At 44.5% G+C, this 14,958-nt stretch overlaps 1 protein-coding gene across 1 annotated transcript in view; it reads left to right on the top strand.

Annotated features, from left to right (window-relative positions):
* Positions 1-14,958, top strand: part of LOC135877757 (deubiquitinase DESI2-like) — a 103,106-nt gene that overhangs the window by 59,018 nt on the left and 29,130 nt on the right. The window contains 3 exon segments of the mRNA XM_065403308.1: positions 2,294-2,366; positions 6,213-6,306; positions 7,393-7,534. Of these exon segments, the coding sequence (XP_065259380.1) occupies positions 2,294-2,366; positions 6,213-6,306; positions 7,393-7,534 (309 nt within the window).

Consider the following 14,958-nt stretch of genomic DNA (forward strand, 5'->3'; position numbering starts at 1 on the left):
TGAAATGAATTCTTCTGAAAAGTAAAACCCAGACCAACCTTCTCTCTCCTGCTGGATGTAGACGCCATGCTGTCTTCTCTCCCACTTGTTAGTGTGAGGTTTGCCTCCATCCCTTGTTAGTGTGAGGTTTGCCTCCATCCCTTATTAGCTTGATGAGTTTGTTTACTGTTTATATGTAAATTGAGGTAAACACACATTCCTTTGTTTAAGATAGACTGGTTTAACAACTCCCTGGTTCACACATACAAATATATGCTGGAATTATAACTAAAGTAACTCTTAATACCCATTGCGTACATACGTTGCACACGAATATTAATGATCAGTAAGCTGTTAGTTTTCAAATGATACCTCACAAGGCATATTTTGAACAAAGATTATTAAATAGTGTGTAGGGTGTGAATACAGGGCTGCTTGGTGTCACAGACAGAAACAGAAATTGGTGGAGTAGAAATTATGGAATGGGACGACGACTGGGGGATCCTCCCTTCCTTCCCTGAAACAGGGGGTCTGTTGCTCAAAGGGAGGGTTTGCTGTTAATTGAGAACAAGGGGCACAAACAGAGGTTCCCAACCTTCACCTAGCTCCAAACCCATGTTCTTAGGCCATCACTTCTATAAACACTGCACTTCACAAAGTTCAGTTAAAAAGCCTGCCTAATGAGGAGACAAATGGAGATTTAGTAATGGGAGAGGTGACAGATGGGCTGAGGGACTACAGAGGCTCATGTAGTTTGCCAGCTGCTCTCCTGAAATGGGAGCATATGTTTTAAAGCAAAGATCTGTAAAGAAGAAGAAGCACTAAGGGCTTCCTCGCAGGGGGAACAGGCTTGTAATGTCTGAGAAACTGCTAGTGAGGCATTTTGGAATTAGGGGTTTATGGTATTTGGGTTGAACCTCCTCCTAGTCACCTTTGGGACTGCACCAAGTATAACAATGCAACACTTTATATAGAGTTGTAGTCAAATACGTCTCCAGATATCTCACAGAGCTAATACAGTCAGTATTCAATCATCATCAATAATCCGTAAACAAGTAGAACTCAGAATGTGGATTAAGTGGAACAAATTTGTGGTTACCTGCCAACTGTGAAGCGCCTACTCTGCTGCACATCATGGCCATGCAGACCCCACAGAGATAGAAGGGATACAACTTAAATATTCTGGCTTCAAAAGCACAGACTCTCTACTATGTGAGCTGAGAGAGAATCTCCTGTAGGTGTTAGCATTATAGGGTCTTTGACACAGTTGGGGGCAGTGGTACACATATACTAACCAGTTAATTACAGGATTATTCAGGGAGAGTGACAAATGATTGAGGCTAACCGTCCTAGCAGGGCTTAAAGAAACTCTGACCATGATGTTCTGAATCACTAGGAAGTATCTGGAGGAGGAGGAGAGAGTAAATATGTGCTGGACTGTAGAATTCCTCTGCCCTTGGCGGAATGCAGATGTCCTGGACTTGGAAGCAATGATCTCATTTTCATTGAATTTTCTGAGGTTGGCTACTGATTTTGTGAATCAATATGAGACCCCATTGGGCTGGTTTTGGAGATGCAAATGCTCAGCCCTTCTGAAAATGGATGCATTTCATATGAGCTGGCACTATGTAAAATGTTGACCTTAACCTCACTGTGTTTTTGTTTCCACATCTGTTCTGCAAAATTATTACCTATGTAGTACAGATAGTGGGGAATGGTACTTTATAGACATGTGAGAAGAGATGCTTCCTGCTCCAAAAAGCTTGCTACCTAAGTAAACACACACAAAATGCCTTAATACAAAAAATCTGAAATGGGGAGAGTATTTACCTAACTCACATGGGTGTTGTGAGCTTAAATAAATTGGTGTTTGTAAAGTGCTTTGAAATCCTCAGATGCATGGATGGTATAAAAATTGTTGTTAACAAACTTAACTCTGCGTTAACTAATGTTGTTAAAATGCAGAGACAGATAAATATGCCTCCCTCCACCCCACGTCCCCTACTGCAGCAGCTGGTTCTTGGTGGGCTCATAGTACAGAGGGTATATTTACATCTAAACCCAGGGGAAAGTCCCACACTGTGAAGTCCAGATGAACAGTTTGTTTGGACATCACCCCGTCAGTTGGGCAAGCACAGCTCCCACATCCAAAGTGGTTGGTATTCTATCAGTGAAGAGTTTGTTTGTTTGGTCCTTGCCAGACTCCAGAGAAATAGCCTTGAGGAAAGGACACCAGGATATATAATAGACCAAGGTCCTATGTTCAGTTTATGCTCCACTAATGCTTCCAAATCTACCTTTCTTCTTACTGTAGTACTGGATAAATGAATACACCTCTACCTTGGGGATTGGGGTCTTCCACTCCGGCATCGAGATCTACGGCAGAGGTATGAAGCTTTCTTTTTAGTTACATCTGAGTCTGGGGGGACAATCCTACTGATCTTATGATCTTTTATAAGAAAGGGGTGCCCTGGTTTGTGCCTTTTGGGGCGAGGGGGCTCTGAGGAGTAGAAATTCAGCCAATTATTTTTAGACCGGGGTGTCCAAAGTATGGTATGCAGCTCATGCAAATAATCTATCTATCTATGGTATGCAGCTCATGCAAATAATCTCCTTTTCAATATAGATGTGCTGTCTGCAAAGCTAGAGTACTGTTTCTTCAAAGCTGTAGCAGGATGTTAGGTAAGAAGGGGCTGGGAAACATTATAGGCAAAGTGAAGCAAGGCGAGAGACAGAAAGAGAGTAGCTTTAAGGATAATACAGTTTCCCTTATTTTAATACATTTCCTAGTTCAGTGTTAGAAGAAAGCATCCCAGAAAAGTGGCTTTCTCGCTGTCCAATGACATGGTCTCAGAAATTCAGTCATTTTGCATCAGCGAGAAAAATAAAATGTCAAAATTCAACCCTGCCCAAGACTTTCAGTTTCATAAGCCCCTGGAATGGCCTAAGGGGAAGGAGCACTTTACTAGATATTGAAGCTTACCACACAGTTTGTGGTAAAATACAAGTCAGCTCATTAATTTATGCAGTGGGGAGTGAAGCTAAAAATGTTTAGAAATCACTTGCCTTCACTGAGGAATCAATAAGAATAACTATTATGTTGCCTTTTAAAAGGGTGGTGAGTATTTAATTCCAAAAAGGAAAGTATTATATGAACGGCTATGCTTTTATGGCATTTCTAAAGGTCTTTTATGAACAAGCAGAGCATCGTGACTTTGGTATCTGTCAGGGAGAGCACGTAAGAGAACATATAGTGGTTGGGATTTTAAACAAGGAGCTTTCAAAAGAATCAGGTCTGAGGTCCTCTGGAACAAGGTGGTACAACAGATATGCCATCTGAACTAGTGAAAATGCAAGTCACCCAGCAAGGTAGCAGTCAGAGCAATGTGCAAGAAGTAGCAATGAAAAAATTCCCATGGAGGAGAGGGGGAAAGAAGCCTCATAACAATGGCTCTTAAGAATGCTGAGTTCCTGGACAGAACTGTGGCAGTTGTGGCCGGGGAGAGCACAGGACAGATTATTATTATTATTATTTTTATTATTATTATTGTAGTGCCTAGGAGCCATCGGTGGAGGTACATAGAGGTAGAGCAAGAAACAGGGATATTAGCAGAGCAGCTATCAAAGCAAAGGAATGAAGGAGTACAAGCCAGAGTGAATAATTCATGTTTCTTAGGATCTGTGTCCAAAGGCAGCGTTTGTGAATAGATTAGATCCAAATCTCAAGATTTGCAACATTTGTTAAATTTAAAATTGATTTCAGGGGTAGAGGTGACTATCTTGTAAAGAGACTTAAGAAGATAAGCCTTAGTCCTAACTTGGAGTAGCCCAGGACAGTGTTCAATAGCCCAGGGGAACAGATCCATTGCCTCAGTCAATTCAAACTTACCTACAGAGGCAAGGAGCATCTGGTGTTAATGAGACTACCGCAAGTAAACTAGACCAAACCACAATCATTAAGATGGCCCTCATAAAACTGGACATTGGCATGGTGTTCAACAGACAGAGCCTGCTTAAAACAGAACCATTCCAGATCCTACTAGAAGAGAGGATGTACCCTATGTGTGCAGTACCACCTGGAGAGCGCCCATCCCACTGCTCCTGAAAATGAATGAAGAACTGGAGAGGAATGGCAAAATAAAGAGCAGTAATGAACCACCGAGTGATGTGCCCCAGTAGTGTCATGTTGCAAGGGGGAAAACTATTAGCACAGATCTAAAGAGGCTCAATTAAACAGTAAGGAGGGAAAGGGATATTCGTCTCACCCCAGAAGATACTATCTCCAAGTTAATGGGTGCAACAATGCTTTCTTCACTAGGTTTCAGACAAGTTCTTCTCCACCCCAACAGTTCCAACTTTTCTGCAAAGCTATTCAGAAGGAATTGCTCTTTGCTGCCTCCCAGTCAGGGTCACAAGCACCCAGAAATCTTCCCATGGAAAAGGAGTGGGATACTGCAAGGCCTGGAGAGAGTGGAAGCTTTTCTGGATGATGCTATAACTCCTAGGAAATCAGAGAAAGAACATAGCATAATACAGTATTGCAACAAGTTCTGATGGCAATGTTACAACAAACCCAGGAACAGTTCCAATTGCTAGAAGAGGGGGGAGGGCAGATCCAGAAAAAGCTAAAGCTATAATTGAAATGTTACCGCCTAAAATATACCAAAAGTGATGTGGTTTCTTGGTCTGATAAAATTTTGGAAAACAAACTGGAGAAAATTCAGATCTAACCCACCCTCAAAAGGCCAAGCTCTTTATGAACTCCTTAAAACAACCGTCTCTAAGTGAATCTGGAACCAAGCATAAGAACAAGCTTTTGAGGATCTAAAGAATCTATTGACCACATCCCAGGTACTGATATGTTATGATGTTTCCAAGTTTACAGACTCCACAGATTTCAGCTGCTACTGAGGGGTGCTAATAGGAGCCTTTAGCATATTGTTCCAGATGGCTTTCAGATCCTAAAGCCAAAGTAGAGAGAGAACATTTGGCAAGCATATGGGCATGTGAGAAGATCAAATGGTACATATAGGGTCTTGGCAGTTTCATGCTCGAGACAGACCACAAACCACTGAGACCTTTAATAAACAGCAAAGATCTAGGAAAGGTGCCCCTTACATGCTAGAGTTTTCTCATGCATTGTTTGAGAATTAAACCTATTGTAGAATATGTACCACGGAAATCCTTTGCGGTGGCTGAGAGGTGCCAAATCTAAGAGGCTTTCTTCTCTAACTGTTAGAATGCAGCCCAAAGCTTATCCAGCCTTAAACCAGGAGACTCAATCCTGATAAAACCACATGAGGAAGAATGTTGGACAACACCAGCTGTTGTCACTGGACGTAGCTGCAGCCTGAGATCCTACATGACTGAAACTGATGAAAGTACTCAGTACAGAAGAAAGAGGCAGCACCTTTGGCTGGGTGGAAGGAAGGTTCTAGACTGGAGCTCTGCAGTGAAGCGGAGAGAGAGGGAGAGAGAGAGACAGAATAGCTTTAGGGGTAATTTTGTTTTTCCTTATATGAATAAAGCTCCTTGTTCAGTGTTAGAAGAGAGTGTCTGTCTTTCTGTGATTTTTTTTTTCTTTTATCATTGCCACATGACAAATTACATGTTCCAGTATGCAATGGTCCACCTTGAACCAAGCAGCTTTTACAGTTGACTCGAGATGGAGCATGACATGATGGGTCCTGTAGTTTCCATATGTCTGACCAGCATAAAGATGAGTGCAGCTGCAATTAGCTCAGATTTCTAAAAATCAGGTGCAGACTTTTGACTCCTGGTAAACTGCCTGTGTGTCCTTCTGCTGGGCAGTGTTTGGTAACCCTCTGCTTTACTGAAGAATGGAAGTTTTCTCTTAACTGGGCGTCAGTCCCATCACCTTCCTAAATGACTTTAGGATTTCTTCACCTTAGTAATAAGCTTTGCTGCCCCCTTGGCTTGCTGATCAAATCCATTCAGGCAGGCTCAGAGAGCCCCACACAGGGATTGTCTAGGACTATGGCCAACTAATAGCATTAGCAGAGATGGAGCATGATTGGGAATTGGGGTTGTGAGGGTATCCTGGGGCTGATATGTAACTGGACTAGGAGGATGGATTTTAGTGCCTGACTGAAACTGACTCTGGCAACGGCCCTAACACCATGGCTGACATTAAGCCATGCAGACAGCTGCTGTGGACTTTCCCTGATACAGCCTTCATTTGATTACTCACAGTCTCTTTCTTTCCTTGTCAGAATTTGCCTATGGAGGGCATCCTTATCCTTTCAGTGGGATTTTCGAGATCACACCTGGCAGTGCGGTAGAGCTTGGCGAGACCTTTAAGTTCAAGTAAGGGCCCTTCTCCACACACCCTTCATCTTGCAGTTATCAGTGAGCCTATTTAGGGTCAACAAATCAGTCCTGCCTTGCCATTTTGAGTCTCATCTTCCCATTACCTGCTCCCACCCCCACCATGTCCCCCCACCTGCTCCTGATTCAAAAGCAGTCCAACAGGACTCTTGGTGTGGGTGAAGGTTGTGCACAAGGATGTGGGGCAGTATATCTGAAAGAGTGCTCAGAGTGTTTTCCTCCTCTGTTTTCAAGTGCAGTTTGACGTGAACACAGTTCTTTTTTGTAATTTGGTTGTTTTCTTTTTGTGCTCCAGTTTTGCCATTCAGCAAAATTCTGAGACAAGTACCTTGGTAGCTGCTGCAGAGCCAGTAGAAGGAGCACAGGAACATCACACGTTGCTTTTTATGCTTTCCACAAAACCAGGAACTATTGGAAGTTTTCTCTCCTATTGACAGAGTGGGAATACATTACTTTCTAGAGCAGAAGTGGGAGGATTTTAGATGCCCCGTTATAAAATATTCAAGGTGATCAGATTTTGGGACTGTGGCTCAGTTAATGGAAGATGGAGCCTGTCTTCCCTAGATCACTGATTCAAATTTGGCTCAGAAGAAATTGACTGACTGGAGGATTTTACCCTCAGAGATCCATGGCCTATGTCAAATGAGCTTGGTGGGGGCGGAGAATTTTAAATCCAGTTCCTACTGTCAGAAGTCCACATCACAGAAACCACCACCATAACTGGCACACTTCTTGGCAGTCTCAGCTGATGGACCCCGGACTGAATGGGTAGAGAAGTGGTCTCTGCAGCTCAGAGTTAAGGTACTTTTGCAGGGCAGTGTGTAGGGAAGGTCTCAGTGCCGCTGCTTGGGCTGTACCTGTTTTTGTGGATAAATAAAGGACATTAGCCTGCAGTGTTGGCCATTTAGGAACTTTTCACCAGCACTATGTACATGTAAACCAATCCTGCCAAATTTAAAGCCTAAATGACTTGCCAGTGTCTTGTTTTCTCTCTCTTTAGCCTGTGTTCGTTCAGCCTTTTTCACTGTGTGTCTTCCCATGTTTCCTGTTTTGTTTTTAAACTAGAGAGTCCGTTGCCTTGGGCACCACTGACTTCACAGAAGAGGATGTGGATAAGATTATGGAGGAGCTGGGCAAGGAGTACAAGGGCAATGCATACCATCTTATGCACAAGAACTGCAATCACTTCTCCACCGCTCTAGCAGAGGTTGGCATAGCTATTTTCTACTTATCTTTACTGCTTCAAGACCCATGGCAATGCTCATGTGGGAACTGGGGCCAGCACAGCCATAACCAAATCTCTGATCTCTGGCTTTAATCCTCCTTGTGATGTTGCAAAAGTCCTTTGCTGTTCTTAAGCTTTCCAAAGCATGCAATCAGGATGGTAGTGAGATCCAATACAGCAGGTTAATCGCAAGTAGGTATTGTCTGTATTGCTCACCTATAACTTATGTATCTGTGGTAAAGAGGTGGGAGCTGAAATAGTGCTATAGGGCAGGGGTACCTGCACTCTGGCACACTGTATTGGCCACTCAACAGGAACCGGAAGGCCATATTTAAGTAGCATGTAAAATGTACATAATTTTTAAAAGCAATCTTAAATTGCCCATGCAACCTTAATTCAGCCCCCTTGTGCACATGCCTTATGATAGTATGTGATCATGCAATTAAAGCCTGTTTTTTACCACAGGACCCCAGTCTCATTCAGTGAATGGGTAGTTATTCGATATTTCTTTTTATCCTCCGCATTCCGTATGTGACCCCAGGTCTTATTTACCACACATCATCCGAACCCTGCACTGAAGACTGACTTACTAATTTCCTCATAGACTTTTCTATGGTACTCAACACTGTAGTATCCGAGTGCTTCACACATATTAATGAATTTATGTTCACAACACCCGTATCTCCATTTTACAGGTGGGGAGCTGAGGCACAGAGAGATTAAGGTAAAAAAATATCCCCTAATTTTGGATGCCCACTTTGAGACACCCAGGACTTGATTTCAGAGTGTTTAGCATTATAGAGCGCTTCATATATTCAAAGCACAGCTTCAGTTACGGCTGTGAGTACTCAGCACTTCTGCAAATCAGACCCAGGGTCTCAAGTCAGGCACTCAGAAAATGAGAAACACACAATGAGTGCCCATCTGTGTAAAGTTTGGTTTAACTGACTTGCCCAGCGCCACACAGGATCTCTGTGGCAGAGGCAGAGATTGACTGGAGAACTGGAGTCTATTGCCTTAACCGTGAGGATGCTCTTTCTCTTCCTGCAATCCCCTACCTGATTCACTATACACTTTCCAACTTTTGCAACAGATGAAGCAGAGGTCCTATAGACAAAAGCCTCTGTCACTACACAGTCTTGATTGATCCCCACAGCAGGTCCATCCTCTGCACTGAATGAGGCAGGGGTCTTGTGGAAAAATGGTATCTGCTCATGTAATTAAAAGCAGTGTCATAATTGTGAGAACCAAAGGTTAATTTAGGAGGGAGCTGATGACTGGCTGACATACACCCAGATTTTCAATGGTTCTGGTCCATGTTGCCTATTGAAAGAGAGAAGATTCAGTATCCGTTATATACATTTTATTAGTGTTAATAAACAAAAATAAAATCAAGAAAGCATATCGCTAAAAGGAAACTTCTATTAACACTGCTAAATTGAATTAAGAAATACAATTACAAAATCAGCAAGTTAACAGCAATATTGGATGGGAGTCAAATCATCATATTTATTTTATACAACAGATAAACTTATAAATCATAAAAAGGCATCTCAGGAGGTGGTTGTCTGGTTATAAGTTCCAACTAAAGAACTTCATCCAAGGCAGTGCAAAAGATGAAATTTGACAACTCTTATTTGCCAATTTACAGCTGACAATTTTAAAGTGTTTTAGTTCTCTACACAGAACATGGAACATGCATTCAATCAATAGCTTTCAAGAGACTGAGTTCAGGGTTGTTTAAACTTTCTTTCCAGTTCCTTCTCTGTGTGAACATTCTAGGCACTCATATGCACACACACATCCACGCTTTCGTCTTCTAAAATGCTGCTAAAAGGCCGGGACATCCTCCAATTAATAAAATAAGACAAAAACAGAAAAAGGAAAAATAAAATACATAAGATAACAGGATTTGAACTCTTTAGCTCTCATGGTCTCTGGACTCACATGGAATAGGAGCTGGAGCTGCAGTCAGGGAACCAGATGATGATGTAGCCGATACAGTGCTTGGTGCTGGGAGACTGGGCAAAAGTTGGCATAATCTGTTTTTGTTGTCTTCACTTCCTTTCCCCAAAGGTGGCCTGCTTTGTATACCAGGAGTGTCAGACTTCCCTTGGCTGGCCTGTTGAGCTGATGGACAAAGGCCCATGGCTTTAACCTTCTTTTTTATAGTTTGCGATTCTCACTCACTCCACCTTACAGCACCTCTCCCTGAGGTCTTTGGGCAAATCAGGCGTGAAGTATACCTTGATCAGAGGTTAGGTAATTTTTAGGCCAGCATCAGTTTGAAAAAGAGCTGCTTAAGCCAGCAGTTTTAAAAATATTTATTGTTGCATACTACAAGCATTGTGGGGGTGAGTTTGTCACCCCCAAAAATATCCAAAATGAAAGAGGCGCAAGACCCCTTTTGAGGAAGTTAACCTCCCTCTCTCTTCCCTGTCCCCTTTGGGGGAGAAAGCCTTCACTGATATCTTGCACCAACTTACCAAAAGTGAGGGCTCAAAATTCAGTAAAAATAGCTGGTTGCAAAGACCCTAGCAAAAACGCCAGCCTCTCAACATCCATCAGCAACATTAAAATTACATATGAACATCTTCTGACAGATGTCTCTGACTTTTCTGGTAAACACGATAATTTGGCAACCTTCCTATTTTAAAAATGAGTGACAGGTCATGCAGCTTATCTCTTTGGAAATTTCAGTCTTCTAGGGGAAAGACTTTAAAGCTTTTTATGATAAATCCCATTTAAATGAAAAATAATTAAAGTTTATATAAAGTCTGTATTTTCATATATGTTATTTCTCTCTCAAATCACACACACACAAGGGGGCCAAATTAAGGTTGTGCAGGCAACTTTAATTTTGGCATTTCCTAATTTTTGACTGCTTAACTTTGCTTGACTTAATATTCTTTTCATGTGGGTTTTAATGTAACTTCCTATTAAACAAACAAAATGAAAAAACAAATTCTATCATGTGGAGCCATACTGTCCACCCACCGGAATCATCAGCAGGGTTTGGATCTTTGCATTCACAGTAAAGGGCAGTAACTAGTAGCAGTAGTAGGCTGTTATCTTCTCTATAGACCAATCAGTGGAGGATGGCAGAGAAACACGCTTTGCCAGTAGGCTTCACAGATATTGGCTGAGAGCAGACAATTTAGAGACTTAGGACTCCTCAGTTCAATTTCAGGTTTTGAAGGGGTATGTAATCTAGTTGTTATAGACCCTTATGCCCCCCAGCCTGTCTCTTTTCCCCGTACTCCTATCCATCACAGCCCAGCTCTCACCCTTCTGCTCTTATCCACCCCCAATTCTCCACCCACCCTCCTTCTATGCTCCTACTGCACCTTGCCTCCAGCTCTCCTCCCCTTATTCAAGCCCCTATCCCCTGGCTTCTGTCCCTCCATTCCTCTGAGACTATGTACCCTCCAACTTATTCACCCCTTTTACTTCTATCCATCCCTGTCCCCTTCTGTTCTTATCCAGCCCCACCCCCACAGGGGCTCCTCTTCATCTGAGGCAGACCACAGCATCTATTTAATAATGCATAGCTACATTATGCAAAAGTGAAGAACTGGAAGTAAAGAAGAATATCGAAGTGTAGAGGTGCTGGCCGGGGCTCGCCCCTCTCCGGGGCGGAGGGGAGCCACACCGCCTCACTACACCAAGAAAAAAATTGAGGTGGGGATTTAGGTCAGCAGAATGTAATTACTTGCTCAGACTGGGAGTTGATTAGGGACACCAGGTTGAACATACAGCCCCATGCAAAAAATCCCCAGGGGGCTCAAGTGGGTACATGTGGTCAGGACCTCTCTTGCTACCTCTCATCCAAGAGATGGCACTTTCAAGACTACTGTGCCCTTACACCATGCTTGGCATTGACTCACTTCTGGCATGAAAGCAAGAGTGCTACCTACTGAATCATCAATGCCACTTCCTACAGCACACTGGCATTCCTTGGAGGTAGTGTGGCCTAGTGGATAGTGCATTGCACTGGGCTTCTGGAGACCTAGGTTCTATTCCTGGTGCTGCTGCTGACTTGTTGGGTGACCTTAGGGAAGTCTCTTCACTGCTCTATGCCTCAGTTTCCACATGTATAAAATGGGAATAATGATACTGGCACTTTGAGATCTACTTATTGGAACTGCTAGATAAGATCTAGGTATTACTCCTGCTTCTACTACGATTATTATTACTATCTGTCAGGCCAATACTACTTGGGATATTTGATGAGATCACAGCCTGTGGTGCTCTCAGTGCAGACAAAATCAGGGGTGGCACTATGAAGCTAGGGAAAGAACTATCTCATCCAGAAGGACTTAGCTGAGACAGCCCAAAAGCCAGTTGGCAATGTAAGAGTTAACATTTAATTTTTCACAAATACGGCTGGTGGGCCTCAAGGGTCAGATGGACAGCCATGTGCTAGCTGACTGTGTTTGGCCTTCTTAATTTTCTCATTTGGTTGTGGCCCTGTTAATTAGTGTCCATACAGATGATTGGCTGGAAGTTTGGAGGCTACCATCTGGTCATGTGGTCTGAAGGCAGACTCCACGGCATGTTAAGCAGACAGAGGTCATGTTGCCACAGAAAGAGGACAGAAAGGAGTAGGAGCTCTGTTCTCCCCATGGGGAATGGGTTAGGTTCTGAGTCCAATCTTAATAAAACACCCATTCTTCCCATTGATCGGGCTCAGCTGATTGATTGAGCTCCCTCAGACAAAAGCCCAATTACAATCTGAGACAGGAATTTGAGCTACAACATTCAGATTTGGATCCAGTTGATAGCTGAGTTTTGGAAACACTTGATAGTTGAGGGGAAAAGGGGGTATATGTGTTGATTTCAACCTCTCTCTTATTACAGTAGGACAGATTTACTTTTAACAAGGCCTCAGCTTGGCTTGCCTTGCCTTTTCATGCCCACCATTGTTTGTGGATGCAAATAGCTGTGGATGCAGTTGATGTCATTTAGATGTCTAACTGCTGGCCTGCACCCACATATTAGGCATCTAAATGATTCTAGCTGCAACCCAGATCTTACCTAGCTGCCCCTATTGGTACCTTAATGGTTCATCTGGGAAGGGAGTGGGAAATTAGTGAATGTGGCAGCCTCCAGCAGGGATTTTCAGATGTGAAATGTGCAAGAATAACCTGGTTCCCTTTCAAATTCTTCTAGGGCAGAGGCAAGTCTTAAACTGTACAAAAGTGTGCTCTGTGATCCTTATGACAGATCATGCATGACTGCTCCAAACTGTCCCTTTTGATGATGCATCCTCAAGCTGATGTCCCTATAATTAGGTACTGGATTGAGAACCACAAACTGGTTTTAATCTTAAAGGGCATTCATATTGGAAGTACACTGCAGGGCTGCAGTGACAGAAAGGCCAGTGGTCGGTTCATTTATTGGTTCTTTGCTCCCTGCTCTTGAAAGGGGAATGATTTTCTTTCTGATTTGTATGCGTAATTTATCTGAAGTGCCACAGAAAAGGTCACAACCTTCTTCATCTTGTAGCAGCCTCCCAGCCTGGAGTTATTTATCTGTCTTACAGTTGCTGTGAAACCCTCCTGCTGCTGCTTTTTTTTAAATAATGGGGGCAAGTAGAAAAAGGCTGAATCAGTCAATCCAACCAGGTCAGGTTTCCCAGGGCACAGACAGAGAATCCCTGACAGCTATTGGGCCAAACACTGCTCACATATGCTTGTGTGAATGGGCAATAATTCTGCTTAAATCAATGATAGCAGAATTCAGCTGCATGGTTGAAAAACTTGTTCTGAAAGGTTTCAGAGTGGTAGTCGTGTTAGTCTGTATCAGCAAAAACAACGAGGAGTCCTTGTGGCACCTTAGAGACTAACAAATTTGTTAATCTTAAGGTGCCACAAGGACTCCTCGTTGTTTTTGTTCTGAAAGAGCTCTCTGGGATGCTGAGGTGAGAGTTCAGCATCCCAAATCACCTAAATTATCATATCATATATATATATTTTTTAAACCTAGTGTGACAAAGTTCCTCCTCTAGCTTGGTGGGTCCTGCGCTTATTGGCGGATTTTCTTGCCTCAAAGATTCACCATGTGGGTTGGGGAACAGCCCAGAGACCTTCCCCTCTGGAAGAACTCACAGTCCAGGTCAATTGGGAGGTTTGGGGGGAACCCGGGCCCGCCCTCTACTCCGGGTTCCAGCCCAGGGCCCTGTGGACTGCAGCTGTCTATAGTGCCTCCTGTAACAGCCGCATGACAGCTACAATTCCCTGGGCTACTTCCCCATGGCCTCCTCCAAACACCTTCCTTATTCTCACCACAGGACCTTCCTCCTGGTGTCTGATAACGCTTGTGCTCCTCAGTCCTCCAGCAGCACACCCTCTCATTCTCAGCTCCTTGCACCTCTTGCTCCCAGCTCCTCACACTCTCACCACAAACTGAAGTGAGCTCCTTTTTAAAACCCAGGTGCCCTGATTAGCCTGCCTTAATTGATTCTAGAAGCTGCTTCTTAATTGGCTCCAGGTGTCCTAATTAGCCTGCCTGCCTTAACTGGTTCTAGCAGGTTCCTGATTACTCTAGTGCAGCCCCTGCTCTGGTCACTCAGCCTCTTGGAACTCGGGTGTAGGGATGGTCTGTCGTTCGCCCTCCTGTCCCTGGATCAGGAGAAGGCGTTCGACAGGGTGGACCACGGGTATCTCCTGGGCACTCTGCGAGCGTTTGGCTTCGGGCCCCAGTTTGTGGGTTTTCTCCAGGTGCTGTACGCCTCCGCAGAGTGTTTGGTCAGGCTCAACTGGACCCTGACCGAACCGGTCAGCTTCGGGCGAGGAGTACGTCAAGGGTGCCCCCTCTCGGGCCAGCTGTATGCTCTGGCGATCGAGCCCTTCCTCTGTCTCCTCCGTAGGAGGTTGGCAGGGTTGGTGCTGCGGGAGCCGGAGCTGCGGCTGGTCCTGTCGGCGTACGCCGACGACGTGCTCCTCGTGGTCCAGGACCCGGGTGACTTGGTGCGGGTGGAGGCTTGCCAGACCATCTATTCGGCGGCCTCCTCCGCCCGGGTCAATTGGGTCAAGAGCTCTGGCCTGGTGGTAGGGGACGGGTGGCAGGCGAGCTCCCTCCCACCCGCGCTTCAGGCCATCCGGTGGAGCGCTTCAGGCCATCCGGTGGAGCGCGGGTCCGCTGCTCTATCTCGGCGTTTACCTTTCTGCCACGCATCCGTCTCCGCCGGAGAACTGGCTAGGTTTAGAGGGCAAGGTGTCGGAGCGGCTCCGGAAATGGACAGGACTGCTCCGGTGTCTCTCCCTTCGAGGGAGAGCACTGGTGCTCAATCAACTAGTCCTGTCCATGCTCTGGTGCCGGCTCAACACCCTGGTCCCGGCCCCGGGCTTCCTGACCACCCTCCGGACGTTGATTCTGGAGTTCTTTTGGTCAGGACTGCACTG

This window comes from Emys orbicularis, chromosome 4 (assembly GCF_028017835.1).
Source record: "Emys orbicularis isolate rEmyOrb1 chromosome 4, rEmyOrb1.hap1, whole genome shotgun sequence".
Lineage (NCBI taxonomy): Eukaryota > Metazoa > Chordata > Testudines > Emydidae > Emys > Emys orbicularis.